The sequence below is a fragment of the Salvia miltiorrhiza genome, chromosome 2 (assembly GCF_028751815.1).
Source record: "Salvia miltiorrhiza cultivar Shanhuang (shh) chromosome 2, IMPLAD_Smil_shh, whole genome shotgun sequence".
NCBI lineage: Eukaryota > Viridiplantae > Streptophyta > Magnoliopsida > Lamiales > Lamiaceae > Salvia > Salvia miltiorrhiza.
This window is the reverse complement of record NC_080388.1, coordinates 33,670,520-33,696,840: the sequence shown is the minus strand read 5'-3', so window position 1 is coordinate 33,696,840 and position 26,321 is coordinate 33,670,520. Positions and strand designations below refer to the sequence as shown.

General features: G+C 38.6%; 1 protein-coding gene across 15 annotated transcripts; it reads right to left on the bottom strand.

The window, feature by feature from the left end:
- Positions 1-21,495: 21,495 nt before the first annotated feature.
- On the bottom strand, positions 21,496-24,720 carry LOC131012096 (uncharacterized). 15 transcript variants are annotated; one of them, XR_009097193.1, is made up of 7 exons: positions 24,582-24,720; positions 24,180-24,430; positions 24,014-24,067; positions 23,110-23,191; positions 22,169-23,025; positions 21,786-22,045; positions 21,496-21,696 (listed from the first exon to the last, which is right to left on the bottom strand). XR_009097193.1 is itself a non-coding variant. In XM_057940012.1 (7 exons), the coding sequence occupies exons 1-5, from the start codon at positions 24,308-24,310 to the stop codon at positions 22,546-22,548; spliced, it is 294 nt and encodes a 97-aa protein (XP_057795995.1). In that variant the 5' UTR covers positions 24,311-24,714; the 3' UTR covers positions 21,496-21,696; positions 21,786-22,045; positions 22,169-22,545. The 15 variants fall into 15 exon arrangements, 2 of the variants coding, with proteins under 2 accessions (XP_057795995.1, XP_057795994.1); XR_009097188.1 differs by having other exon boundaries at positions 24,196-24,430; XR_009097189.1 differs by having other exon boundaries at positions 21,786-21,818; positions 21,990-22,045; positions 24,196-24,714.
- Positions 24,721-26,321: the final 1,601 nt, after the last annotated feature.

Sequence of the window (26,321 nt, the reverse complement as noted above, 5' to 3'; positions counted from 1 at the left end):
AATTGCACCTAAATACACAAACTTTACCAAAAATCCATATTTGACGCAAAGTTAGGATTTTACATTTTAATACACCAACTTTCGTTGTTGTCCAAATTTGACACGACTTAATTCTTAAAAATTCAAAAAACAACCCATTTTTGTAAATAATTATACAAAGACCCACTTATGTTATAATTTGGGACATTTAAACCAAAACAAGATATTTTCTTATGATGTTTTCTTTTAAACCATTTTAGGCGCGGATCAAAGATTAAAAGAAAACATCATAAGGAAATATCTTGTTTTGGTTTAAATGTCCCAAATAATAACATAAGTGAGTCTTTGTATAATTATTTACAAAAATTGGTTATTTTTTGAATTTTTAAGAATTAAGTCGTGTCAAATTTGGACAATAACGAAAGTTGGTGTATTAAAATGTAAAATCCTAACTTCACGTCAAATATGGATTTTTGGCAAAGTTTGTGTATTTTCACGCAATTATCCCAAGAAAAAAAGCCCTAATTTTCGGCGAGCCCTAATTTCTGGAGAAACAAAAATAGAGGAGGAGAGGGGAGGCAGCGACGGGCGGAGGCGGGAGGGCGGTGGCAGCACAAAGGGCGAAGGCGAGGGGGTGGCGGCTATGGCGCAAGAGGAGCGACAGGCAGGGGAAGTGGTGTCAGGTGAGAGGCACTGGCGTCGCCGAAAAGAGGAGCTGCGGCGGCGGCTGAATTCTTGGGGGAGAGCTATTGAGCTACGGCTCGAAATTTGCAGAAGAGTGTAGCTGAATTGAGAATTTGAGAAGGGTGGTGAAGGGAGAGAAAGAACCAGACAATGAGAAAAGGGGGCGCGGCTCACCGGATTCAGGCACGGCTGACGCCGTCGGAGAGGGACAATGACAGAATTTTGTGGAAATAGAGAGGGTGAGAGTGTGTGCTGGTGTGTGCGTGCTCTGTGTGTGAGAAATAGAGAGGGTGAGAGAGTACGATGAAGGGGTGGGTTTATTTTAGTGGATTAATTAAGATGATGTTTAATTAACTAACCAAGCCCTAAATTTTTTCTAAAAATGAAATGACACAAGATTATTGGGACAAACCAAAAAGGAAAGTGGGACAAGATTATTGGGACAGAGGAAGTAATATGTTTGAAATATTCTCATTCTTCATATCAATAATATTTTTTTCTTACGACAATAATTATTTGACCGAAAAATGATGTTTGCACACCATCAACTAGTATAATCGCACAATAAATTAAGAATTCATGGAACATGGAGCAACCAAAAGTTTTTTTGTGTGATACAAAAATGATCTCCAGAAAAACAACCAAAAGAATTTAATAAAATCAGAAATCAGCGTGAGATGGCTTTATCTGAAAATGGAGAGAAGATGACTTTGAGGCACGAACGGCTAACGCGAGGGTAGGTGCAGCTTGCTGGTTACTACAGGGCGACTTCCAAAAGACGAATCTATTGCGGCCGCAGCGTTTCTCAATGGAAGAAGCGCGACGACAATTCATTCTCAGAAAAAATGCTGATGAGAATGAGGTGGATCGAGCATCGATATGAGGCGGAGCAACGCCAGTCGGAGGTGGAATGAGAGAGAGGAGTGCTACCATGTGTGCATTCTTGTTAGAATTGAGAAAGAAGAGAAAGAGAGAACGAACGAGAATGAGACAGAGAAGGGGAGGGTGTGGGGTGGCAGCTAAAGATTAGGTTTTAGGGTGGGAGGGGGCGCGGGTCGGTTCCGGGTCAGATATAAGCGGGTCGACCGATCTCTTATTTGAGACTGGTCTCACCCAAGACCTACTCTTAGTTTATTTAGTATCGAGTCGAATTTCAAGCTTTGTTTACCGAATATTTTGAGGCTAACGAGCTTAATCGAGCCTATACGAAATTCTAATTTATATTTATTTTCAAAATATTTATTATTTTCTTTTAAAAATAAATTATTTCATTAAAAAAAATAAATATATTTATTACTATTTTATTATAACAAATAGAGTTGATATTAAATATTTAATACAATTATTATTAATTTTAGTAGATAAATATAAGTTATACCTACTAATAAGTAATGATTTATATTTTTCAAGTTGAATTACTTAACGAACTTATTTACTAATTAACGAGCCGAATACTACCAATGCCTATTTTAGTTTGTTTATTTATAGAATTTCTCTAAAAGAATTTGAATGAGTTTTTTTCGAATCGAGCTCTGAATATTATCGAGAACTTGATTTATTTATGGTCCTAATCATAATTAACTTTCTCTATATTTATAATATCTTCGTGGTAATGTATTTTATATAATCATAAACATTTGGGTCCAATCGGGTGTACCGTACAATCGGCTTGACCCGCACTCAGGCCCTAACCCGCATCCTGACCCAAATCGTATAAATGATACTATTCGGTTCATACAAATGACACTACCTATAATTGACATTATTCGGTTATATAAATGACACTGTAACATTTTAAAATGTTATAGTGTCATTTACAATTTTATAGTGTCAATTACAGAAAGTGTCATTTATATTTCTAAATAGTGTCAATCATACACAGTGTTACTTATAATGTTATGGTGTCATTTATACGCAGTGTCATTTGTATAACATAATAGTGTCAATCATAGACATTGTTATTTGTATAATCGAATAGTGTAATTTATACGATTTGAATCAAAATACGAGTTCGAATCAGAATAAGGATATAGATTAAGATTTAGATACAAATCAACTCGATTATACGATACACCCAATTATACTCAAGACTACCTATTATATAAAAGTACGTTAATGTATCCATTTATCATAGTTTTCGGCCTTATTAATGTATTCCGCAATTCAAAGATTCAGCTTAATTTCTGAGTGTACATGAATAAAAAAATAATAATGCTATTTGGACAAATTGATTCTCCCATATTTGGATATATCTTACGTTTTGGGTGGCAATTGGCTCTGCGCTTGGTAGGGGTGAGCATCGGTTCGGTTCGGTGCAAAACCGAACCAAAAATCCAAAACCGAAAACCGAACCGATGGTTAAAATTGGAACCGAACCGCACCAATTGGGGGTGTCAAACCGAACCGAAACCGAACCGGTAAAACCGTCGGTTTCGGTTCGGTTTACCGAACCAATGCAAAAAAAAAATCTTTTTTATCGAAAAAAAACAATTAAAAACCTGTAAAATAATGTAAAAATATAAATATATAATTTATGAAAAAACCAATTACTATATTATAAAATATATAAAATATAAATATATAATAAAATATTATAAAATATAAATATATAAACCAATTAAAAATTAGAAAATTGAATATATATTATAAAATATAAATATATAATAAAATATTAATATTTATCGGTTCGGTTCGGTTTAAAACCGAACCAAAAACTGAAAACCGAAACCGAACCGAAACTTATCGGTTTTTAATTTTCGGAACCGAACCGAAAACCGAACCAATAGATTCGGAACCGAACCGCACCAAAACGGTTCGGTTCGGTTCGATTTTGCATTTCGGTTCGGTTTTTGCTCACCCCTAGCGCTTGGCTTGCCACTTGCCATCTTTGCAATGAGCTCATTTAGTTTGCCACCTCTCTGATGAGTTCATCTACTTGAATTCACAACTTTTCTTTATGGGAACTTTATATACAATTATGAAATAATTAATGCATCTAATGAATGTATCCTTGCACTTTAAAAAGTAGGTTTGACTAAAAAACAAAACAGAGCGGCAAATAATAAGTTTTCTTGGGCTTTTCATACATAAATGTATGAAGAGAAAAGATTGGGTGATTCTTCTATTCATGTGACTATTTTACTATTTATAATCTTCTATCTAAAATAATAATTAAAAATTTATTATTTTACCCATTATTTCATAAACTTCAAAATTAACTTAAATTTATAATAAATTAAAAATATTATTTAAATAAATTTAAAAGAATAAACACATATAGTAACTCTTAATCGTAATCTGGAATATTTATAGCCCTCTATCATAATAAAAAATGTTAGGTATAAAAAAATACGATAAAAAAAAATGCTAGATATAAATCCTACGAATATCAACTGTATAGCCTCTAACTCAAAATTTTGATAACGGCATAAAAAGAACTACTGATTAATCCTTTGTGGTAGAACCGTAGAACCCCTTTTTAAAAAAAAGTCCCCATAGGGTGTTTGGCTAAGCTTATTTTAAAGAGCTTATAAGTTACTGGAGCTTATAAGATGTTTCAAGAGCTTATAAGATGTAATTTTTAAGAGCTTATAAGTTGTCAAAGTGTTTGGATAATTGAGCTTATAAGCTAGAGAGAGAATTTTTTGTTAGAGAGAGAAAATCGAAGAAAAATGAACTTGAATGATATATAAGGAAAATAATAAATTATAGTTAAAAAATATTTGTAAAATGATTGTTGCATATAAGATTATAAAAAATAAGTTGGGGTAGAGGAACTTATTTTTTGGGGAGCTTATAAGCTCTTGGAGCTTATTTTTGGAACTTATAAGCTGTTTGAAAGCTTATTTTACCAAACACTTTAGATGAACTTATAAGCTGTTTTGAGGAGCTTATAAGCTCAGCCAAACACTCTTAAAAGGAAAAAGCATGCTCAGATAATTAACTTCCATGTATGCATGGAGTAACATTACCTTCAATTCTCTTCTGAAGCCAAGCCTGCTTCTGTGCTTCTTGATGATCGAGATAGATTCTTGTAGAAGAATTGGAACTGGAATAGAATTAACTAGGCGACTTCACCACCATCTAGAGTTTTCGGTTTCTCAATCCCAACCAAATCAAAAATTCGAAGAAATAAATTATTGCAAAAAAGATTTGAGGCTGAAGGACTTGTTTCGATCTATCAGATGTCACAATTCTTTATTTAAATTAAGGGGGGTGTATTCGTTGTGGATTTTCACAGACTTTAAAAAGTCCATGGAATTTAAATTCCATGGAATTCACATAAATTCCAGACGACTTTCAAAGAATTCGTGGTTGGATTTCACCCCGATTTTCACTGATTTTCGAAGACTTTACGGGATAATTTTGGAATTGAATTCCATGAAACCAGCGCCCGCGGAGAACCAGCGCCCGCGGAGTCCCAGCACCCGCTGGAAACCCAGCGACCGCTGGGTTGCAGCGAGAAATTTGTGGAGCTTTGTGGTGTCTCCTGGAGTCCTCCATCTTTGAATTTGTGGAGCTTTCTGAAACAAGACTGTTTGGGGTTGCGGAAATTGTTCTTCGCGACGCTAATCTTAGGGTTTTCAAATCGGGCGAATATATTGAATAAGAGTTAGGATTGACAGAAGGGTTCGTCGGTATTGGGGAGAGGGAACATGGGTTGTGATAGGATTTGGAAATGAAGTGCGTTGGAATAGCATTGAGTGCGTTGGAATTGGGGACGCAAAATAATCAAATGAAGAATTCAATTCGGCCGAGCTCGAGAATGAAAATGTGAAGTTATGATTCGGAATTCAGTCGAACTTACAGATTTTGCCGGGGAGGTCCTCCACGAAGTATAAGCTGATAGCAAAAGTTGCGTTGGTAGCCGGTGTAGCTGCTGCATGGCAGTTCTATTTTCAATGACAGCAGCAAGCAATCTCCCATGTATGATTATGTATCGTGAAGAGAGGGACTAGATAGGTTTGAACTTCATACATTTATCTAATTCAGTTAGTGATCAGTTCCAGCGACCGCTGGTTTGCAGCCATTATTTTATTGATTGTCTACCTATATATACATACTCAACGCTCGCGACAACCCAGCGGCCGCTGGGAACCCAGCGCTCGCTGGCTTCTTGGCCGCGGGCGCTGGAACCCAGCGCTCGCTTAAAACTTCATGGATTTCAATTCTCGTGGTTCTTGGCCGGATTTCGTCGTGTGTATTTTTTGGATGAAATCCATGAAAGTCATTCCGGATTTTAAGTCAATGGAATAACGAATACACCTAGATTTGTATGGATTTTAAAAAGTCTTGAACGAATACACCCAGATTTATATGGACTTTTATAAGTCTTGAACGAATACACCTAGATTTCTGCAGACTTTTAAAAGTCTTGAACGAATACACCCAGACTTTTAAAATCCATAGAAATCCATCAAATTCCACAACGAATACACCCCTCTAAATGGATTGTAAGCTAAGGAGTGCAGTAACCTTATACTTATAGCAATGTGATATAACTTAACCCTTTTTGCCAGGTAGCTTTGTTGAGAGCTTTGATGGGATGGTAACGACCTTTGGGTGGCTGCAGCTCACCAGCAACCATGGTTCGGTTATTGGTGGACTACTCTTGTTGTTGATAACTCCGGTTACTAGGGCCGGTCCTGGTAAAAATGGGGCCCTGGGCGAAACTAAAAAAATGAGCCCTCAATCTATCGAATCAATACCAAATTAGCATTAAAAAATTAATTTGCATACTACATCCTATGATCCTAAATTAGTTTGCAGAATACATGCTTATTGCTTATGATAGTCTGCCTATTGCGGCTATAAATTCCTAATGCCAATTGCCAAACTAGTATTAAAATAATAGAATAATTTAGCTTGAATTAGATAATGTCAATTAACTTACTTATTGCGGCTATATGATTGTATTCTAATATTTTTCGTGATGTAATTTACCAGAATTTTTCCGTGATGACTACGCTAGATTGACTCGCAATAGGACGAGATCTATTTTAACGTGTAAGCTAACCCAAGTTGTCTCGCAAGGAAAATCTTACATGCCTTCTAATTGTATCACGAGAAAACGGTAAAGATTGTCGTTTGAAAGCAGTAAAATTAAACTAAAGCTTGGAATTAAAACTTAACTTGAATTAAACTTAAGAATTAACTAGGCGAAACTCAAATACTTAAGCTTAAATAAATTACTAACCCTAGGCAGAATTAAACGGATAAAGTAAAGGCAAGTTGAATTTAAACGCTACGAGGCTAAGAATTTAAATAACTGTAATTAAAAGCTTCTAATCTACTTTGACATAAACTAAATTGCATAATTGAAAGTAAGACATAATTCAAGTAAAATCAAATAAATAAACGTAATTAATAAATACCGGAATCGTCGCGAAAAGCAAATCTGTCACTTGATTACAACTCAAAACGAAGAACTAACTAAAACTGAATTGAATGCTAACTTAGAATAAAAACTCGAAACTAAAGAACTACAAAAAACGAGAATTAAACTAAGATTGTTTTGATGCCAAAGGTTGAAGCTAGTCTTGGTCCAAAGGCTTGAAGATCAAATGCCGAAGACAGAAGTGTTGCTCTGATCAAGAACGTTAAGCCCTTCTTATAGACTGCCTTTCATCAACCCTAGCGACAATCAAAGGGGCCCTGCAAAATTGGGCCTAAAAGATAAACATCAAGGCAGCGTGCGCGCACAGGAGAGTGCAAGGGATAAAGTGCTCGACAAGTCTTGACAGCACTGGCGAATGATTGCCAGCTCTGGAGCAGTGCTGGCGTAGGTAACTCTGGAACAGTGCTGTTGTAGGTAGCTCTGGAACAATGCTGGCGTATGTAGCTCTGGAGCTTGAGCTCTGCACGAACGAATGCCAGCTCTGTCGGCCTTGCTAGTTCTGGCGAGTGAATGTCAGCTTTGTCGAGTTTGGTCAGCCCTGTCGAAGTAGGCAGCTCTAGATATGGTCAGCTCTGCAGAATCGACAGCGCTGCACACTTGTCAGCGCTGCGGTCTTGGTCAGCGCTGCGCACCACTTTGAGCCCAAATACACAATTTTTGATCCAAAAACTCCAACTTTTCATTCTTCCTCTTGTTTTATCAAAAGCTCCTACAAAGCATCAACAAACTCATAAACGCACCAAATTCCAGAATATTTAACTCAAAATTAGCACAATCAAACTCCCAAATTAAGAACAATTAGACATCAATCAGTTATTACTAAATAGGTTTAGAATGAGTACGAACAGTAAAATATTTTTCAATTAGGCTCGAGACGAGTACGTATATATAATTTTTTTAATATGTGAAATTTCGTACATCAAATTATTTTAAACAGAGAAGATTACTAATGTATGCTTAATAATTTTACTAATAATATTAACTAATTATTTAAATCTCCATCAACGTCAGGATAGATACTAGTTTAAACAAGGGTAAATTGCAAAATAAGTCACAAACTTTGCCTCAATTTTCAATTTCAACTCCACTTTTAAACCTTTGCAAATAAATACCAATTCTTTTAGATTTTGGCAATTGGGGCTTCCCCAAATTTTTGCACCTCTTGAACTACGACATTGACGATATGAGAGAAGCAGGTGAACCTATTATATGTGGAGATATATACTAATAACTAAATTATAACAATAATAACACAACTATTTGCAAGAAAAAAAGAGACTGTAAATTGGGACGAGAAGCTCCGATTGTAAAACTTAAAAGAATTTGTACTTATTTGTAAAAGTTTAAAAATAATGTTGAAATTGAAAATTGAGTTAAAGTTCGTGACTTATTTTGCAATTTATCCTTTAAACAATTGGACTTCAGGTTAAGTTAAACCAAAGTTACCCGGCCAAAATGTACTTTAAGTGTGGAAATCAAATACTCCCCCCCCCGTCCCATTAAAATAGTTCTAAGATGAGTGTTACATATTTTTATAAAAATAAATGTGTGTATTGTAAATGGAGAAATGATTCACTATTAAAATATTATTAGTAATGATTAATTAATTATATTATGAGTGAAGAAAGTGATCCATTTTAATGGATCATATATGATAGGATAAGTAACTAAGTTGATATATTGTATATTGTCGACAAAGAGTGTGTGGTGGAGTGGAGGGCACAAATTTTGATAAAATGGTTGAAAGATATGATTTTAATATTTAAAATATCCCACAAAGGGTAGTATTTAGGGTTGGGTCACCAAATTATAAAAGTAAGGGGTAGATATTTTGTAAACATTGAGTATGAATGATGTTTAAATTATAAGAGAATTTTCTAAAAAAGGAAAATACACACTATTTGTGGACGAACAAAAATAATATATACTTCCTTCGTCCCAACTTAAATGGTGCACTTCTTTTCGACACGGGATTTAAAGATAATAAGATTATAGTGTAAAAATGTGTAAGGTGTGTTGGATCATATTGTTTGTAGTGTAAAATTATTACAAAATATAGAAACACACCATTTTAGTTGGGACGATCCAAAAAAGAATACACACCGTTTAAATTGGGACGACTAATTTATTATGCATAAAGGGGCAACTTTATAAGCCGTTTGAAATAAATATATACAAAATAAACAATACAAAATGTAAAGCATATGATATGCAAGTAATATATAGAGAGAGCAGTTTGTATCTTGTTGGGTATCTTCGCCTAGCCAGGGTTACACCACTTGGTTCCCGAACCTCCTGTCTTCCCCACTCGTGCTTAAGCACTTGACCTTCCCTTCTCGCAGCGAGACAATTCCTCTGGCAGCGGGGACGCAAATCCTCTGGCAGTGGGGAAGTGATTCCGCTGGAGCCGATCTCGCTGGCGCTGATCCCGCTGGTACTTGGCAGAGAATTCACGACTTCTCTGCTCTGCCCCTTCGGACTTCTCTGCTCTGCAGGGAAGTGATTTCTCTGATCTTCGATCCCTCTACGACTCTTCATTCCCACCTTCAAATCTTGCACAAAAGAGAATGAAAGGAGTAAAAGAGATACAGGAAAGATAATGAGAGAAATAAAGAGAGTTAGGGTTTAGAGAAGGGGGAAAAGTGTCCTTGGGACACGGTGGGGCTCAGATTTTCCCCTTGAACTCGGCAACCCTTCCGGCAGCAGTTCGATCAAGGCCAAAGTGACAGATATGGAGCATCTTCTCAGATCTCAGCAGAGTCACCAACAGCAGGAGCCAAGTACAGAACTCCGGCGACTCAGATCTACACAGGTAACCACCAAACAGGGCTCCGATGGTCAGGAAAGCCCGGTGATACCACCACCCATGCAGGGAATCCCGTATTATCAAGGAAACAACCACAAAAGGAATAGCAGAGCCTTTTTGTCCTTAATAATGCGTTATACCAACATGAGAGAGCATCAGGGATATAAGGGGAGTGACAGCAACGGTAGGGAGGGGCGCCATTGAAGGCGGTGGAGTAACCAAGGTAAAAGGGCGGTGGGAAGGGGAGGAAACGAGGAGTCAGAGAGAGAGAGGTGAGGATTAGGGTTTGTGGCGCTGAGTGAAGTGAAAGGGAGGGAGGCGCGGGGTATATCCGAAAAAAGGGAGTGGGCTAGGGTTTGGGATAAGTGAGTGGGCTTGGTTCTGGGCCCTGAAGTTGGCCCAGACCCAAAAAGAAAAGAAAGGGGAGAAGAGAATGAGAAATGGGCCAACCTCACATATCCACCTTTGGCACATTGATCATTCTGTCACCAAGGAAGGGCCGACATCGAAGTTGGAGTTGTCATCATAGCCCCTATTTTTACTATCATCCTATCACAAAGACAAGACAATAGAGGGTGAGAAAAATATTAAGCATATTTAATTCAATCTCAAACCACAGAGATCAACCCAGGGTAATCACCATTTCTCAAACCCAAAGGTTATCATTGAAGATTCACAGACACAAACAGAACACACAAACAGAAAGCACATGCAGAAAGAAAAAAGACCAAGGACAAGGCACTAGAGATCAGCACAGAGCAGAAAAGAAAAACATGCAGAACACACAAACATAAGGCAAAGAAGAACAGCAGATTCAACACAAGCAGCAAACAGAAGACAACAGAGAAAAGAACAGAAACAAGCAGCCACAGCTGAACTTGTTACACAAAGACACAGAGGGATCAACCAGGCCCAATGTTCAAAGTCCTTTTGCAAGATTCCAGTTTTGCAACTGGAAGGCACTTAGTACCCATATCTGCAGGATTGAACTCAGAGGGAATTTTGTTCAGAATGACATCTCCTCTTTCTACAACATCTCTGATAAAATGATACTTGACATCAATGTGTTTAGTTCTATCATGAAAGACAGGATTTTTGCATAGTTGTATAGTAGACTGACTATCAGAGAAAAGCACAGGTTTATCATCAACAAAATTAATATCAGAGAGCACACCATTTAACCATATTGCTTCTTTCACAGCTTCAGTAGCAGCTATATATTCAGATTCAGTGGTAGATAAGGCCACAATGCCTTGTAACTGAGACTTCCAACTAATGCAAGCATTACACAAAGTAAACACATAAGAAGTGGAGGACTTTCTACTATCCCTATCATTAGCATAATTAGAGTCCACATAACCAACACATTTCACACCATTACCAGACTTGGAGAAAAGCAGACCATGTTTCATAGTAGATTTCAGATATCTAAAGAGCCATTTCATGGCTTCCCAGTGAGGGAGACCAGGATTTGACATGTACCTGCTCAAACAAGAAACAATATATGCAATATCAGGTCTAGTGCTTATCATCAAGTACATAACAGATCCTATAGCATTGGCATATGGGATGTTTCTCATTTCTTCAAGATCAGAGTCAGAGGTGGGACATTGCTTCTTACTAAGCTCAAAATGGGATCCAAGAGGTACACTGACAGGATTACAATTAGACATGTTGAACTTATGCAAGACTTGATTCACATATTCAGATTGATGCAGCAAAAAGGTGCAGTTCTCCCTATCTCTTTCTATGCTCATGCCTAGAATCTTCTTGGCATCACCTAGGTCTTTCATGTCAAACATATCACAAAGGCATTTTTGAACATGCTGTATAGTTTTTAAGCAGGGACCAAGAATAAGCATATCATCAACATACAAAAGCAAGAATACAGGAGATTTACCACCCAAGTGATACAAGCAATGATCAAAACTGCTCCTAACAAAATTCAAGCTTTTCATGCATTGATCAAATTTCAAGTTCCATTGCCTAGGGGATTGCTTTAGACCATATAAAGACTTTTTGAGGAGGCAAACATGATCAGGGAAGTTCTTGTCCACAAAACCCTCAGGCTGCTTCATATAGATATCATTTTCAAGTTCTCCATGCAAGAAAGCAGTGTTGACATCCATTTGTTTTAATTCCCAATTAAAATGAGCACAGAGAGCAAGCATGATGCGCACAGTAGTAAATTTCACAACAGGAGCAAATATTTCATTGTAATCAATGCCCTCTTTTTGAGTGAAACCTTTAGCAACAAGCCTAGCTTTATATCTAACATTTTCCACCTCATTTTTAATCTTAAATAACCATTTACACTCAACAATAGAGCAATCAGCAGGTTTAGGAACCAAAATCCAAGTATTGTTGTTATTGTTGGATTTGTATACTGAAAGCAAGAACTTTATGCTTGTATACAATGATTCCTGTTATTCACTATTCTTATCTCCTATCTGATTGTGTTCATGATTGCATATGTATGTTCTTTATCTCTGTATAAGTAGATTATATGGTGTGTTGTAGATCACAGAAGACCGTATAATTGGAATAACCTTAAGAGATATAATATGATCACAGCCGAAATAACTCTAGGACAAGTTATTGGTTTAGGCTGCAGTATAGATGGAAGTAGTTTGTCTTGGCTACTTGTCTATACTGGTACGTCATTACGTATTGATAGGACCACAGTTTGAGATGTATTCTTCTATCTGACTTAAGTGAAGAATCAAGATCTCGGTGACTTATAAATCTTAATATTAATAAGTATTCAGATATATATGTTAACTCGTATATCACTTTGACTTACTATGGGTGAAAGTTATATACTAACTCGAGTACTCTGTATCTTGGGTGATAGCGGTTAATATATGATATTTGATTATCTGTATTAGTACCCGTATCCGGTATAGGATAATGACATCCCCTTAAGGAGCTCAATAAGGTTTATTACGCTAAACCCTGCAGGTTGATTAAGTTCAGACGTAATAATAAAGTTTGAGTGGTACTGCTTAAGGAATTATTAAGAGATTAATTAATTTAAGCTGTCAGAGCTCTAATTAATTAATGGATGTCGGATATTTTAAATACGGAGATTTAATAAGTCTAAATACAAGCCCCGACTCATCACCGGCAATAAAGGGGTAAGTCAGTATCGGTTCTCTAGTGGAATGAACTGATATTTATAAATTAATTATGGTCTGGGCTGACCATGGATAAATTAATTTATTTGAGGCCCATCTTTATTCCTTGTATCTGGTCCCTGGGCTGGCCCAATGTCTCCAAGCCCTAGAAGACAGAAATATCGGCCCTCACTAATAAACTGGCGCCTCCCTATCTTTTCTGTATTATTAAATACAGCTGTCAGCTCTCAGGAAAATACACTGATAAATATTAGGGTTTTTGAGAGCAGAAGGGGCGCAGGAAACGTGAGTGATATTCTGTCTTGGGAATTTCCATAGCTCGTTGTCCATCCAACGTTGGAAATTGAGCGGGATACAGTCGAGAAGATCAGAGCTGGAGTCTGAATCATTCGACGCGATCATCAACCATCTGTGCATCCGATTCTCAAGTAAGTTTTCCTAACACCTGTGTGCAGCTGTTAAATTCATAGGAGCATGTTAGGAATTAATCGTTGTATGATGAATTAATAATAATCCAAGAAACGATCATCGGGCAATCGAGTATTAATTCAATTTAATATTCCTTCAATTGGTATCAGAGCCCAGGATTAATTTCTTGGCTCTATTATTAATTTGTGTACGATTAATAATATGCGTTGTTTTTAACTGCTGTTGTTCTTCGTGATTCGTTGATTCGTGGGATACGTCGGTTTGACGTTGTAATTGTTTTTCCACCACGAGAAAATCCATGGTTAGATTAGATTTTCGAATTGTATTCATTTTTCTGTTGTAATCTGTAATTATGGAGAACAAACGAAGAACACGAAGAACGGGGAACGAAGAACACCGGAATCAGGCTGTCGCTGCCGCGCCGCTGGTGGGCGCCGCCGTGTCTGGTGCTAGCAGGACAGGGCCGAGTCGGGCAGACGGACATCGGGCACCGCTGTGCGTATGGCTGCGCCTTCGCGCGAGTCACAGCGCAACTGTGCGCGCGCCCATGCCCGGGCTGGTGTTGCTGCGCCAGGCGTTTGCTGGGCAGAACGGGGGTGAAGTCTGGCTGACGGGGTGTGGTCTGTCGGCAGCAAGCGCCGGGGTCTGCCGAAACAGACCAGCGGCTGCCGAAGATGCAGACGGGCAGGGCGCTGTGCGCCGCGAGCCACCGCCACCGTTGGCTGATGCTGCTGTGCCGAGGCTCACCGTGAAGGCTGCTGCTGGTGCTCTCGCTGTGCGGGGCTGTTGCTGGCGGCCGAGAGCTGAAGATTTCAGGTGGCAGGGCTGGTGGCCGGGAGCCGACTGCGCGCGGGCAGTGGTGGAGTGCAGCGCCGCCTTGGCGGCGCAAAACCCTAGCAGTTCGCGGGTTGACGGGCCTGAGCGCGGATCTGGGCCAGAGGAGGTTTGGGCTCGCTGTTTTGGGCCTGCAGTGGCTGGGAGCGGGTCCTGGGCTGCTCCTTGTGGATCTGGGCCGCTGCTGGACGGGCCTGGGCGGCTGGGCCGCGTGTTTTGGGCCCAAACAAGGGCTGGTTCTGTTTTTCAGCCTGTTTTAGGCGTTTATGGGCATTTTTTGTCCATTTTTATTTATTTTATTTTTCTTTTAAAATAGAATAGATGTTGGGATTCCACGAATGGGTCACGAAGAATTTTAATTCTTTTATTATGTTCTTTGCATGTCGTGGTTGTTAATCCCTTATGCTCTTTACCTGCTTTTGCACGTCTTTGCTTGTTAATATTTGTTTATTATTTGCGCTTAGACGAGCATGATAGTAGGTTGCCGTTTTCTTAAGCATGTTTTAGAATTCTGCGAGCATGATTTACATGTTGCGTTCTAGAGAAGCATGTTTAGGTTTATGTGCTTGAGCATGAACAAACCTTTTGAAAGAAAAATGACTAAGCTGTTTAATAATTTTTATAGTGATTAAAAATTATTTTAGACCTCCACATGCGGTCCCAAGACGAAGTGATTGAGAGTATGGGTAAACGTCCACCCTATCGTGGCTTACTCCATATTTAATTTCACAAGTTTGTTAAGTTGGGATTTCTATTAAAAATATTTAAATCCATTTAAGTAGTGGGAGTTATGCGGTAAACGTCCACACTATCGTGGCTTACTCGTATGATTTTCATAAGTACTTTAGAGGATGGATTTTAAATAAGATAACCAAGAGGTTAAATTGAAAGCGGCATGGTCCTAGTGAGTATGCTAATTTCAAGAATTTAATGCTCAAGGTTAAATTGTGGTCATTGCTTAGATATCAAATCAAGTACAATGTACAACTCCCCATCGGAGTCCCTTCTTGAATTTGATATGGTCTAGTTAAAATCCAACTATTAATTTCCTTTGTCAAAAGGTTATGTTGACATGGATGGAAATTAAAGGACTAGGCAAATAGTCTGGTTGAGGAAATCATGGTAAACGTTCACCCTATCGTGGCTTACTCATGAGTTTTCTTGGGCAGTTGGAGGTTTCATTAATATTATTTTATCAAAAGGTTACAATATTATTGTTACGAACTGTATGCGTTTCATGTTCTTACATGTTTAATTGTTTACTTTCAGATATGTCTATGTCTCCGATTATTAACATTCTAGCAAACAATCCTCTCATCGGTCCTAATTACACCGAATGGAAACGCCACATAATGTATATACTTGACGCTGATGAGCACAGTTTTGTGCTTACTACTCCACGTCCCGCGGCCTTAACTGATGTGTCGACTGATGCGGAACGGGAGGCTCATAAAAGGTGGCACAAGTCTAATAATATGGCCAAGTGCTATATTATGATGACTATGTCGCAAACTTTGCAACTCCAGCATCAGGGCATGGATGATGCAGCGACCATCATGTTAAACCTCTTGGAGGTTTATGGGGAGTCAGAGAGGTCTGCTCGTTTTAACTTGATGAGAGAAATCTTATCTTGTAAGATGAGCGAAGGCAGTTCTGTGCACGATCATGTCATGCATATGACAAATCTGTTTGACAGGCTTGATCTGCTAGGAGGGGGTATCGAGGGCGAAGCCAAGGTCGATATCATCCTCAATACTCTCCCCAAGACCTTTGAGAACTTCCGTCTCAATGTCGTTATGAGCAAGGTCAACTATACTCTTAATGAGTTGTTGAATGCTCTAGTTGCGGCAGAGAGAGTCATGGGCTCGCGCAATGGGAAAGAGGTCCTTGTTGCTGCCAAGGCATCTACTTCTTCGTCGAAAGGCGGGAAAAAGAAGTGGAAAGGTCCAAAGGGCAAGCATGACAATGAGGCTAGTGGGAGCGGTAAAGCCAAAGCAGATGGCCCTACCGGCGGCGTGAACAAGCCAACGGCCAAGGGAAAGTGCTTCAAGTGCGGCAAGGTTGGGCATTGGAAGAAAGATTGTCCAACGCTCAAGGCAAAGGGACAAGGTACGTCACAAGTTTTAGTAACTGAAACATGTTTAGCTTCGTTTTCTACTCATTCGTGGGTAGTGGATACGGGGGCAACTGACCATGTTTGTTACACCTTGCAGGGCTTCAAGCCAACAAGGGAACTGGCAAGTGATGAGATCACCATCTCCATGGGCAATGCGTCGAAGGTCGCAGCTGTTGCTATTGGAGATTTATCTTTATGTTTTGGTGATGACATTTTAGTTTTGAGAGATATTCTTTATGTGCCGGAGTTTCGGCGGAACATAATTTCTGTTTCAAAATTGTTTTTGAATGGATATTCTGTTGTTTTTGATAGAGGTGTTTCTATCATGAGAGATAACAAGACTATTTGTTCTGGAATTTTGAACAATTCTCTCTGTACTATTACATGTCCAATTAACAACTCTGTCCATGTTGCATCTACATCACAAATCCTTCCAAATCCGAATAAGAGGAAGTATTATTCTCATGAACAATATACGCATGCGTGGCACCTAAGGTTAGGCCACATCAATCTAAATAGGATCCAAAGGCTCGTTTCAAATGGAGTCTTGAAAGACTTTCAAGCTGTTCCATTTAGAACCTGCGAATCCTGTATAGAGGGAAAGATGACGGCAAGGCCTTTTAAGGCCAAGGGGAATAGGGCCTCGCATGTGTTAGAATTGATTCACTCTGACTTGTGTGGACCGATGTCCACAAAAGCTCGTGGAGGGTATGAGTATTTTGTCATTTTCATTGACGATTACTCAAGGTATGGGTATATTTACCTACTTCAACGCAAGTCTGAATGCTTTGAGAAATTCAAAGAATTCAAGGCGGAAGTGGAGAAGAGATTGGGTAAATCTATCAAGTCATTGCGGTCTGATCGCGGTGGCGAATACCTCGGGAACGAGTTCTTGCAGTACTTGTCAGATTCAGGGATTACATCCCAATTGACTGCACCGGGTACTCCCCAACAGAATGGTGTAGCAGAGAGAAGAAATAGAACTCTTTTGGAAATGGTACGATCGATGATGAGCTATGCATCGTTGCCCATTTCGTTTTGGGGATATGCCTTGGAAACAGCGGCTTACTTGCTGAATCTAGTACCATCCAAGGCTGTACCCAAGACTCCCACTGAATTATGGTCAGGGCGTAAGCCCAGTCTAAATCATGTGAGGATATGGGGTTGTCCTGCATACGTGCTTGACAAAGAGGCAAGGAAATTGGATCCTAGATGCGAAGTAATGTTGTTTGTAGGATATCCCAGGGAAACGAAAGGTGGTTATTTTTATAATCCTAAGGATCAGAAAGTGGTTGTTAGCACCAATGCACGATTCTTGGAACAGGATTATATAGATAATCACAAGTCTAGGTCCGAGATTGTCCTTCAAGAAATCGAAGGCAATGGACAGGCGAATCCATCACCCCAGCCAAGTGTGCAAGTGAATGCACCACAGGACACTGCACAAACCATTGTCACAGCTGTACCACCACCGCTTCGTCGTAGTGGGAGGGTTGTAGTTCAACCCGATCGATTTATGTTCTTGGGAGAATCTTCGGATCTACTCCCTGTTGATGAACAAAAGGATGTCGACCCTGATAACTATAGACAAGCGATGAAAGATCAAGATGCAGATTCTTGGTACGAGGCCATGGTTTCTGAGATAGAATCCATGGGTACTATGGATGTATACGAGAAGACCGAACTACCAGATGGCTTTGTAGCTATAGGTAGTAGGTGGGTATACAAGAGAAAGAGAGATTCGGATGGCGAAGTCGCAGCTTTTAAAGCTAGACTGGTGGCGAAAGGTTATACCCAGGAACAGGGTATAGATTATGATGAGACCTTCTCGCCGGTTGCCATGCTCAAGTCTATCCGAATACTCCTTGCCATAGCAGCCCACATGAACCTTGAGATTTGGCAAATGGATGTCAAGACCGCTTTCTTAAACGGTTTCCTTGAAGAAGGAAGGGACATCTATATGCAGCAACCTGAAGGGTTTGTGAAGAAGGGCGAAGAGCATCTTGTATGGAAGCTTAAGAAGTCCATTTATGGACTTAAGCAAGCTTCGAGGTCATGGAACAAACGTTTTGACGAGGTCATTAAATCCTATGGATTTACTCGTTGTGAGAACGAAAGTTGCGTGTACCGTTTAGATGCCAATGGTGACGTGGTTTTCCTTGCACTTTATGTAGATGATATCCTCCTCATTGGCAACAATGTTGAGCTATTATCGGACATAAAGAAGTGGTTATCCGAACAGTTTCAAATGAAAGACTTAGGAGATGCAGCGTACATCTTGGGGATCAAGGTCGTTCGTGATCGCCAGAAAAGGATGTTGAGCTTATCTCAAGCGTCTTACATTGATACTGTGATTGCTCGTTTTAGCATGCAAAATGCCAAGAAAGGCTTGCTACCTTTTAGACATGGCATTCCTCTGTCTAAGGACATGTGTCCTAAGACGCCTAGTGAGGTTGAGGAGATGAGGAAGATACCCTATGCTTCCGCCGTAGGTAGCCTCATGTATGCGATGCTATGCACGAGACCTGATATTTGCTATGTCGTTGGCATGGTTGCAAGATATCAGTCGAACCCTGGACCAGGACACTGGACTGCGGTAAAGCATATTCTCAAGTACCTGAAACGGACTCGAGATTATAGGCTAGTTTACCAGTCAGACAGTCTATTTCCTTTGGGTTATACCGATTCGGATTTCCAGGCTGACCGGGATGAGAAGAGATCTACCTCTGGTTATGTGTTTACCTTGGGAGGTGGAGCCGTATCGTGGCGGAGTGCAAAGCAGAAGTGCATTGCAGACTCCACCATGGAAGCCGAATATGTAGCTGCTTCGGAAGCTGCTAAGGAGGCTGTATGGTTCCGGAACCACCTCTTGGATCTAGGAGTGGTCCCTAATTTGCCTAAGAGTATCATAATTTATTGTGATAACTCGGGTGCAGTGGCAAATTCTAAGGAACCCAGGAGCCACAAGGCGTCAAAACACATAGAGAGAAAGTACCACATCATACGAGAAATCGTAAACAGAGGAGATGTGATAGTAGAAAAGATTGATACATTGGAGAACCTAGCTGATCCTTTCACGAAAAGCTTACCGCAAAAGACCTATGAGAAGCATGCTCGAGGGATGGGATTGCGGTTGATGCCACCCACTTAGAGAAAAACTTTCAGTATAAGTGGGAGAGATGAAGTGAAGTTTTTGTAATCGCTAGTATTTAGACACATTGTATACTAAAAGTTTTGCTTTAGTATAAGTGGGAGATTGTTGGATTTGTATACTGAAAGCAAGAACTTTATGCTTGTATACAATGATTCCTGTTATTCACTATTCTTATCTCCTATCTGATTGTGTTCATGATTGCATATGTATGTTCTTTATCTCTGTATAAGTAGATTATATGGTGTGTTGTAGATCACAGAAGACCGTATAATTGGAATAACCTTAAGAGATATAATATGATCACAGCCGAAATAACTCTAGGACAAGTTATTGGTTTAGGCTGCAGTATAGATGGAAGTAGTTTGTCTTGGCTACTTGTCTATACTGGTACGTCATTACGTATTGATAGGACCACAGTTTGAGATGTATTCTTCTATCTGACTTAAGTGAAGAATCAAGATCTCGGTGACTTATAAATCTTAATATTAATAAGTATTCAGATATATATGTTAACTCGTATATCACTTTGACTTACTATGGGTGAAAGTTATATACTAACTCGAGTACTCTGTATCTTGGGTGATAGCGGTTAATATATGATATTTGATTATCTGTATTAGTACCCGTATCCGGTATAGGATAATGACATCCCCTTAAGGAGCTCAATAAGGTTTATTACGCTAAACCCTGCAGGTTGATTAAGTTCAGACGTAATAATAAAGTTTGAGTGGTACTGCTTAAGGAATTATTAAGAGATTAATTAATTTAAGCTGTCAGAGCTCTAATTAATTAATGGATGTCGGATATTTTAAATACGGAGATTTAATAAGTCTAAATACAAGCCCCGACTCATCACCGGCAATAAAGGGGTAAGTCAGTATCGGTTCTCTAGTGGAATGAACTGATATTTATAAATTAATTATGGTCTGGGCTGACCATGGATAAATTAATTTATTTGAGGCCCATCTTTATTCCTTGTATCTGGTCCCTGGGCTGGCCCAATGTCTCCAAGCCCTAGAAGACAGAAATATCGGCCCTCAGTAATAAACTGGCGCCTCCCTATCTTTTCTGTATTATTAAATACAGCTGTCAGCTCTCAGGAAAATACACTGATAAATATTAGGGTTTTTGAGAGCAGAAGGGGCGCAGGAAACGTGAGTGATATTCTGTCTTGGGAATTTCCATAGCTCGTTGTCCATCCAACGTTGGAAATTGAGCGGGATACAGTCGAGAAGATCAGAGCTGGAGTCTGAATCATTCGACGCGATCATCAACCATCTGTGCATCCGATTCTCAAGTAAGTTTTCCTAACACCTGTGTGCAGCTGTTAAATTCATAGGAGCATGTTAGGAATTAATCGTTGTATGATGAATTAATAATAATCCAAGAAACGATCATCGGGCAATCGAGTATTAATTCAATTTAATATTCCTTCAGTTATGTAGAAAATGCTCATACGTAACGGTAAATTTCCGTTATGTATGTACCAAAATTACCGTTGTATATAGTGGTGTTATGTATGAGGGCGCTCATACATAACGGTAATATACCGTTATCTATACTATGTATACATAACGGTACTAAGAGGATACATAACAGATGAAATACCGTTGTGTATAATTGTAATACGTAACGGTAAAATCTGTTATAAAATGTATTTTTTCCGTTATGTATTGTAATTATACATAACGATTTTTTATATTTTTCATAACAGTTAATTACCGTTTTCTTATGATAGCATACATAACAGTTTTTTACCGTTATAAAACTTATTTTTTCTATTATAAAATGTATTTCTTATACACTTTGTTGTCGTTTATACATAACGTTTTTTTGTATTTTACATAACGGTAATTTCCGTTATATATTTTCAAATGCAGAATTCAAGCATTTTTTTCCTGTTTTTGTAATTTTCTAAATACAAATTATACAATATACAATATCCTCAAACACAACATATGCTACAACCAAAACATATATTATATAAATATTTAATAATCCAAATAACTCCATCCATCCATAATCAAACTGTTAAATATTAACCAACCAAGTAATGTATCTAAGTAGCTAGAATAGTCAATTTACAATTTTCAACAAAAAATAAGTACTCTAAGCGGCTTTCAGTCAACAACATTCCATTCATCCATCCAAACTTCCATCCTGCAAAAATGCGAAATGAAATCTGAAAATCAAACGCAATCAATTCTAAGTGTGATGCATTGTGAAGGTACTAAATCTTGATGATTTACCCAATTCATTGAATTGATCCCAAGCTTCCTATCCTGCACATCTCAAACATAACACAAGTCGAGAAAATAATAGAGTTGTGATTTTCATTACAAGTTAACAAATAATCTCATCATAACTTGTCCATAGTAATAGGTAAATCACCATCTGCCCAAACAACTAAATATCATCACTTAGTAAGACATTAATATTATATATGGACTTACATAAAAAGCCACAAACTGCCCAAACAAGAACATCTCATTTGAAGGAAAACCCGAACCTGCACAAAGCCAAGAAGCATAATTAATTCATACTAAGCAAAAAATTAATTTGGAGAAGTAACTTGCAGAGCAAAATCATAGAGAAGAGACTTATAATACTCAGTTGAAAAAAAGTAGTTCACCTGCTTGTCTTCTAGTGAATTCAGCTTACCATCCTATAATAGAACATACGAATTAAGAGTCAAACAATTATGCAATGTATGAACCAAGTACCTGAATTTGAGCTCTGTTACCAACAGTTATATTAGAGATTGTCCAACAAACTTCATTTTTCATGCTTTTTGACTAAATTCAACTGTGAATTTAACTCATTTCCATCCTGCAAGCATTATGACTAAATTCAACTATGAAGTCTTGAATTTTCATTTTAATTAATTGCCTGTGAAATGGTTGAGATTAAAATAAAATATTCTCCTTTAAATTAAATATCTTGCTGTAAGAGCAGAGGAATCAACATCATTTACTTCGAAAGAGTGAAGGCTGGGATTGGGCGCGAATTTCACCTTCTGTAATCACAGTGAAAGGAAATGTTGAGAGTTAATCGACTTGCAGAGGACTACAACAAATTATGCATCTACTCATATATGTGAAATTGTGAGTGTGATAGAACCAATAAAACAAGAAAAGTATAAATGTGAAGAAAATTGGGACTGAGAATATGAATGTTTGGTAGATTTTCAGATGAGAAGATGCATTCGAGCAACAACCATTGATGTTGCTGCCTAATTCTCTATTTTTCAATAATACCAACACTCACCTGCTCTGCTCTGATCCCCAAAATAGATCACATTTGCTGAAGCAACCAAAACAAGATTGGAATACCAGATCCTACAATACTAGATCCTTTTCCATGCATGAAAGGATTTGCTGCAAAATAGATCGCATTTGCTACAACCAAAGCAAAATAGATCGCATTTGCTCCCTATTTCTATGCGTGAAATGTTTTCCATCATCGTCATCATCAATCCTTTTAAAGATCCTACAATACCAGATCATAGGTATCAATAAAGTGCTGAAAGAGATAGCAAGCAAAGATAGTGACAAGTGACAGCACCAAACTTACTTCTTTAATACATCAACATTAGGTTTTCCATCTTCTGTGCTAAGCTTCCCCAAAGGACTTGAACTAAAATGCTTTAGGATTCCTACAATGACATGTTTATGCTTTACATAAGTAAGACGCTGCTTCTGAAACCAAGGCTGGAAATATAGGACAAGATGGTCTCCATATCAGATTTGTTCTTGGAAATTTCATCGATTAGAAATCATTAATCAGTTCAACGCAATATGAGAAGCCAATCTATCATTGGAAAAGAACATGGATTTTCAAAGGGTCCCCTAGGATTTTGGGGCTTAACCCATGAACCTAGATAAGCCCTTGCTACAATGATAGATTGGAAATTGAAAACTAGTATAATATGCTATGAAGATGCAATTAATAAGCAAAATACCTGGTAAAGGCAATAGGAAATTAGTAGCCCAACATAAACAATAAGGACAATCAAAACAACCAAGTGCCTTCCGGATAAATGCAACAGTATGAGGAATCAGAAAATGCAACTAAACTACTCATATATGTTAATTGGTCTGTTAAAGTGAAAAATTTAGATTAAGCTGAAATTTGAAATTTCAGTAGCATAGATTTTTCACATTATATGCTAATAAGTTATATGAAACAAGTTTATAAATCTTAATTAGGATAACATGATCATTTAAAACATGTGTCAGCCTGGATAAAGCTGAGTTCATGTTCCTGAAAAAAGGGAAAACAGACACACTCACAATTACTTGCTTTATAATTAGAGCTAGAAATAGGTTGAATATCATCATCAAGTAATGCCAATTAATTCACAAAAAGCCATAAGAATTCTAACATGGGCAGTGAACAAAACCTCAACTTTTTTCCTAGAACTTGTAATAAATCAATATTCTATAGTTAGGGAAATAGTTAGAGATTTTGTGCAGACCTCTTTGCTCATTTCTCACCCTCGAATCGACAACGTTCGACATTCGGTCGATTCCTGAAATAGGGGAATAGTTAGGGAAGAATTAGAACAAGGATTTAACATAGAATAAGTAAAGAAAAAGAACAAAATAGAAGAAGAAAATGGTGCAGCAATAGCCGAGAACCACCACGGTGGAGGTGCACCTGGCGGCGACGACCGCTGGTGCTGCTCGAGCCGCGGCGGTTTGCGGCAGATGTCGCGGTGAGCCCTAGCGGCGCGTCGTCCGATACTTGCTTCGCGAGGTACAACGGATACCATTCCTCGGTCCAGTCGTATGTCGCCGATGATTCCTTGTGCTACGCAGCTTATCTTCCCGAATCACGCTCTCATCGCCCGCCGCAGCCGAGATTTCCTCGGCGACTGCCGAACTGCCGCGAGCTTTCGACAGCAGCAGCGATGAGGATACCATAGCAAGGATACGCAGCGGCGATTCGCGACGGCGCCGCGAACGAGAGCAGGGGGTGGAGGGAGATCGGTGAGGAAGCGTAGATGGCAAGGGGAGAGAGAACGAGTAAGAGAGAAGGAATACCTGAAACGGTGAGAGCAGAGGGCGTGAGGAACGGTCGAGCAGCGGCAGCGGCGGCGGCGGCGGCGGCGGCGAGATTCACCGGAGAAAGAGAAATTCAAAGTGAAACTTGAAACCCTAGAGATCTGATTTTGAAATTGAGGGAGGTATTTAGTTTATTTAAAAATTAGAATTAATGACATAAATAAATAAAAATAAAATTAATAAATAAATAATATTTATATATAACGATTTTCTTAACGCTAAAATAACCGTTATAAAGCAGATGCTCATAGATAACGTATAACTTAACGGTTTAATAATACCGTTATTTATATCACTAATAGATAACGCAAATATGTAACGCTTAATTTGATACTGTTACAAAAACATTTGGATAACAGTACATACATAACAAAATTTTGTAAAACCGTTATATATCACTAAAAGTGCGCTCATACATAACGGTTTTTGACCAAAACCGTTATGTATGAACCGTTATCCCTATTTTGATTTTTAGTAGTGAGTTCATTTCAGATTCCATTGCAGTCGGCCACTTATCAGATTCATCAGAGTTAACAGCCTCAGAATAGGAGCAAGGTTCAACATGATCCACATTATTAAACACATTAAAAGCATACATAGACATGTTGTAATCATCAAACCTAGCAGGCTGCCTAACATGTCTTCTATCTCTATCTCTAGTAAGTTGATAATCATTCAAGTCATCATTCACAGGCACATCATTTTGAGCAGGCTCTTGCACATCATGTTCATTCACAATAGGTTCAGGAATTACTGGTTCAAGGGGAGAAGTAGGTTCAGGGTTTGGCTCGGGTTCCACCTCAAAAGGAATCACAGGAGTAAACATGAACTCATATCTAGCAGCATCATAAGCATTCAGGTTCTCCACCTCACTTGGAGCAGCAGAATGTGAGGAATTCAGCAAACATGGAAAACTCAGCTCATTAAAAGAAACATCTCTGCTAATGCAAGTTTTGAACCCAGGTACAGACCTATCCCACAGTCTATATCCTTTAACCCCTTCAGGATACCCAAGAAAGATGCATTTCTTAGCCCTAGGCTCAAGTTTATCAAGATTCTGATGCACATAAGCAGCACAGCCAAAGACTCTCAGGTTTTTCAAGCATACAGGTTTATTCCAGAAAACAGACTCAGGTAATTTACCAAGTAAAGGCACAGAAGGAGACCTATTGATCAGATAGACATCAGTCATAAGGGCTTCACCCCAGAAATGCTTAGACAGACCAGAAGCAACAAGAAGACTCCTAACTCTCTCAAGGAGAGTTCTGTTCATTCTCACAACAACTCCATTTTGTTGTGGAGTATATGGGTCTGACTTATGCCTAATGATGCCTAACTCAGAACACCATCTATCCATGGGCTGATTACAAAATTCAAGGCCATTATCAGTTCTTATGCATTTAATGCTCTTTCTAGTTTGGTTTTTAATCTGAATAGCCCACTTAGACAGTTTATCAAACACATCAGATTTGTTTTTCATAAGAAACACCCAAGTTTTCCTAGAAAAATCATCTATCACAGATAGGAAGTACACATTACCACCATGAGTGGGCACCTTTGCAGGGCCCCAGACATCAGCATGCAGATACTCAAGAATTTCAGTGCTAACATGTTTTCTGGGATAGGGAACAGAAATGAGGAATGCAGACTTGTGATGCTTTCCTAAAATGCAAGGTTCACAAAAAGTGATGTCAGAAATCTTGTCATCTCCAAAAGAAC

Excerpts from the sequence above, each read along its gene's own strand:
- LOC131012096 (XM_057940011.1), bottom strand. The coding sequence starts at position 24,310 with ATGGTATCCGTTGTACCTCGCGAAGCAAGTATCGGACGACGCGCCGCT. Across the intron at positions 23,192-24,013 it reads GGTGAGAAATGAGCAAAGAG|GAATCCTAAAGCATTTTAGT; the intron begins GTCTGCACAAAA and ends ATGTCATTGTAG. Across the intron at positions 23,026-23,109 it reads AATGTTGATGTATTAAAGAA|GATCTTTAAAAGGATTGATG; the intron begins GTAAGTTTGGTG and ends CTGGTATTGTAG.